Source organism: Mus caroli, chromosome 7 (assembly GCF_900094665.2).
Source record: "Mus caroli chromosome 7, CAROLI_EIJ_v1.1, whole genome shotgun sequence".
Lineage (NCBI taxonomy): Eukaryota > Metazoa > Chordata > Mammalia > Rodentia > Muridae > Mus > Mus caroli.
The window spans coordinates 29990279-29994457 of record NC_034576.1 but is presented as its reverse complement, the minus strand read 5'-3'; the positions used below and the strand labels follow the sequence as shown (position 1 = coordinate 29994457).

Below are 4179 nucleotides of genomic sequence, written 5' to 3'. Positions count from 1 at the left end.
AGCCCCTCCCTGGGGGATTCTAGGCAGGGGCTCTACCACTGAGCCACGCCCCCAGCCCATCACTGGGGTATTCTAGACAGGATCTCTACCTGGAGTTTCAACTTAGGCATTCACTGGTGGGTTTTAATTCTGAGATATCCTCTCCTTAAATCACCCAAACAGGCTATAAACTCCCTCTGTAGTCCAAGATGGCCTTGAATTCGCCAACCATACTGCCTTTTCTTCCAAAATTGCCAGAATAATAAGCCTGCCCTCTTGCAGGTCTGAGGAGAGACTGAGGTTGAGGGTCTGCCTGTTCTTTATGTTGAAATATTTACAACTTCCATCCCACCCAGAATTGCCCAGCTCCCAGGAATCTATGAATTTACCCTCTCTTTCCAGGTCTCCATTGGCTCCCACGTGTGGACTCATTTTGTTTGAGCATTTACCTAAATACGGTTTTAGTGGCTATCGTGACTCTCCCCCTGCCTCACCATGAAGATGTCTGGCTCCCCACTCTCTTGTCCTCTGCTCTCAAGTCAGCAGTTCATGGCCTTGTGGCCCTTACCTTGTTTATGGCATCCCAGTTAATGAAGCGCGTCTTGGACTTAAGATTCTGCAGAGAAAATAATAAGATATATTTAAGTCAGATCATTAAAAAAAAAATGTTTGGTTTTCGTTTTGTTCTCTTTTTTCGGGCCATAAAGGGTCAAGGGCTGGGCTGGAGAGGTCACTAAGTGGGTAAGAATCCTGGACGCTGTTACAGGGGACCTGAATTCTATTCCAAGCACCCACATGGTGGTTCACAGTGTCTGTAACTCCAGTTCCAGGAGATCTGATGACCTCTGCTGGCCTCTGCTGGCACTGGGCGCACACACACAATGTGCACACATCTATGCCAGCAGAGTGTTCATATGCAAAAATAAAAACAAATGTCAAGGCCGAGGCTGTGGCTTTCTCTCAGGATGCGGAGGATGTCTGAGGATGAGGGGTGCTTCTCCAAAGGGAGCAGAACAAGCTTCCAGAACTCACCTCCCAGAAATTGTCAATGTTGAAGGGCAAGGTAGATGCATCGGAGTTCTAAGGAATGGACGAGAGAGGGCAGGAGGTGAGCAAGAGGCAGAGGCAGGAGATGTGGGTGTCAGGAGGGATAACGACAAAGTATGCCTGATGCCCCAGTCCCAACCCAGGGTAGAGGAAGATATCCACTCACCATAGTGTTGAGTCCATTGACAGCTTCTTTTTGTACATTGCCACCATTGGACCCATGCCCCTGCATAGAGGGAAGGGAGAGACATGTTCAAGACTCATGTCCACTGTCAGACAAATCCTGTCAGTCTATCCCAGACCCACCCACTGCACCACTGGCCCCGCATCTCTCCTCTCCATAACCCTTTCTTATCTCTCTTCCACACCTGCATTCTCAGCTCAAGAAGATGAGTAACTTCAACCACGTGGCTGACTTAGACTCTTGAGACGTGTGTTCACCACGTAGCCCAGGCTGGCCACAAACTTGGAGTGATCCTCCCCCGAGATTTACAGGGATTAACAGTGATCCACCGTCATGCCTGACTGTCACCTTCACATCCTTGTCTCAGCTTTATTCTGCCTGCCCCACACAAAGACCAGTGGAGTTGATAATAGATGACATGTGGCCCTACTGTGTGCCCAGCACCACACCTTATCTTGCCATAGGACCTGTTTGAGATGACTGCATTTTAACAGACATGGTTAGCCGGATGTATCAGGCTCTGTTTACCTGTCTGGACCCTGGGCCTTGGTTTGTTTACGATACAGAAAAGTGTACAGTGGTTAAGGAAGCAGAGGAAGAAGTCAGGGTTCCCAGATACAAAGGGTCAAAGAACTTGCCTGAAAATACATAGATAATAAGGGGCAGATCTGATTTTAACCCCCATCTTTATGCCCAAAGTTCAGCAACTTTCCACTTCTCAAAACTTACCTATTGAGCACATTTATATGCATGTGTATGTATATTCTCTTGATCTCTCTGGGGGGTCATTACTGAGAATTGAATCTAGATCCTCACATATGTTGTATAGGTGCTCTACCTCTGAGCCACGCCCCCAGTCCCTCACTGGGAGATACTAGGCAACTGCTCTACTTCTAAGCCATGTTCCAGTTCTTTTTCACTTTTTAAGGTAATGTTTCTCTGAGTTGTCCAGGCTGGCCATGAACACACACTATAGACCAGGCAGTCCTTGAACTTGTGATCCTCCTGCCTCATCTTCCCCAGAAAATGTGACTCCAAGTGTCACCTCCAGGCCTGGATCTCTGTCCTTCTGTTTCCCACTTGCCATCAATATGGCTCTGAGGTAGATCCCAGTCACCATTTTGGCTTCCTGGTAGTCACCCGGCAGTTTAAGAGCAGCTTACAGGGAGAGATAAGTCCTTTTGTCTCTTGGCATTCTCTCTTACTCTCCACAATCCCGTCTGCTACTGCCCTGGCTGTCCCTTGCTCACCTGGTAGTCATGGGAGCCTCCAAGGAGATGGCTGCTTTCTTTACTTTCCTAGGAAAACATAATGTGCAGAAGTCAGGGGGGCGGGGCAGAGAGGGTAACACAGAGGGGTGTGTGGATATAGAAGGGACTGTGGGCAGCTCCTTCTGTCCCCCAGCTCTTCTTTTCCATCTGTCACATGTGGGCCCACTGACTGCTAACTTACACTTATGAATCTTGTTGATAATAGTCTCTTCCCCAGAATACAGCGAGAAGCACCATTGCCACTAAGTCATCAGAGCCCTCCCCTGGCCAGGCTGCTGGGCTCAACTGACACAGACTAGAAACTCCAGCTGGGCGGGTCTCTTAACTGGGCAGAAAGGGAGTGGCAGCGGGTGAGAAAGGACACACTGTTGCCGCTTAGCCAGCTCCTGGGTTAGAGATCAGCAGCTCCATTGTCTTTTCTCATTCCCAGAGCTAGCTGTAGACCTGGCCAGGATGTGGGGACACCTGCCCTTTCAGTAGTGCTACTGAAGATTAGAGACAGGCTGAGCAGCTCCTCCCCTGGGACCTCTAGGACTTCCCTGTTGTCTGCTGAAGTACCAAAAAAAGGAAGAAAAGGTGAAAAAAGGAAAAATGGCAGAGGCCATAGAAGAAAACTGGTGCTGTTGTTGATGGTCTTCTTGCTGTTGTTTGGTTGGTTTGGTTGTTCTGTTTTTCGAGACAAGGTTTCTCTGTGTAGCCCTGGCTGTCTTGGAATATACTTTGTACACTAGGCTGAGCTTGAACTCATTGAGATCTACCTGTCTCTGCCTCCCAAGTGCTGGGAGGTGTGCGCCACAAAGCCTAATAGGCTCTCTGTGTTCTTAAAGCTGATTTAAAAAATAAATAAATAAGGAACAAGAGTTAACAAGGTAAAAGAGTTGCGCCTAAAACCTGGGCACCCATAAAACTTAGCAGCCTAATATTCAAGTTCTTCAGAGAGCTGCCACTGCTCAGCCTCCTGCATCCCCCCCCCCCGCAACACACCCTATCTTCTCCCAGTCTTATCTTGCTCCCTGCCCAGTGACCCCTGCTGCCACTAGGGCCCAGCCCTGCAGCCTCAGCATCTCCAGGGAAGGGATGAGAAACTCAGAATTCCAGCTCCACCCCAGATCTGCTGGCTCAACCTGCATTTTGCACAAGACCTCTAGGTGTGGACCCGGGTGTCATACTTACTCAACCCGCATCGTCACTGCAGGTAGTGACCCTAGTACCCAGATTTCCAGAATAACTAGGAAGGTGTGTGTGCACTCTTAAGAGTTCAGTGGGTTCCGGTCACTGGCCAGGGATGGGACATTTGAAATAGGCTAATAAAATACTGACAGTGGGCAGAGTGGTGCAGACCTGTAACTCTGGCAATCACAAGGCTGAGGCAGGAGCACCAAAAGTCTGAGGTTAGCTTGGGGTAGAGCCTATCTCCAAAATAAATAAATAAAATCAGACTGGTTTACACATGGATTCTTCACAGCCTCATCTGGATATATAGCAAAGCATAGTGCATAATAAGACTTTGCTATCAAAGTTAAAGGCCAGCCTGATACTTAGTGAGCCCTTATCTGAAGATAAAAACTGAAAAGAGGCTGGGCTTGGTGATTTTTGCCTGTAATCTCAGCACTTTTAAGACTTAGGCAATAGGATTGCTATGGGTTTAAGGGCAGCCTGGACTGATGATGTTATTGAGAACTTGCTGAGAGAGAGAGA

At 48.4% G+C, this 4179-nt stretch overlaps 1 protein-coding gene across 1 annotated transcript in view; it reads right to left on the bottom strand.

Moving 5' to 3' along the window:
* Positions 1-4179, bottom strand: part of Dmkn (dermokine) — a 17162-nt gene that overhangs the window by 9014 nt on the left and 3969 nt on the right. The window contains exons 7-10 of the mRNA XM_021166215.2: positions 2461-2508; positions 1193-1252; positions 1012-1059; positions 548-595 (exon numbers count right to left, since the gene is read on the bottom strand). Coding sequence (XP_021021874.1) covers positions 548-595; positions 1012-1059; positions 1193-1252; positions 2461-2508 — 204 coding nt within the window. The remainder of the gene's footprint in view (positions 1-547; positions 596-1011; positions 1060-1192; positions 1253-2460; positions 2509-4179) is intronic.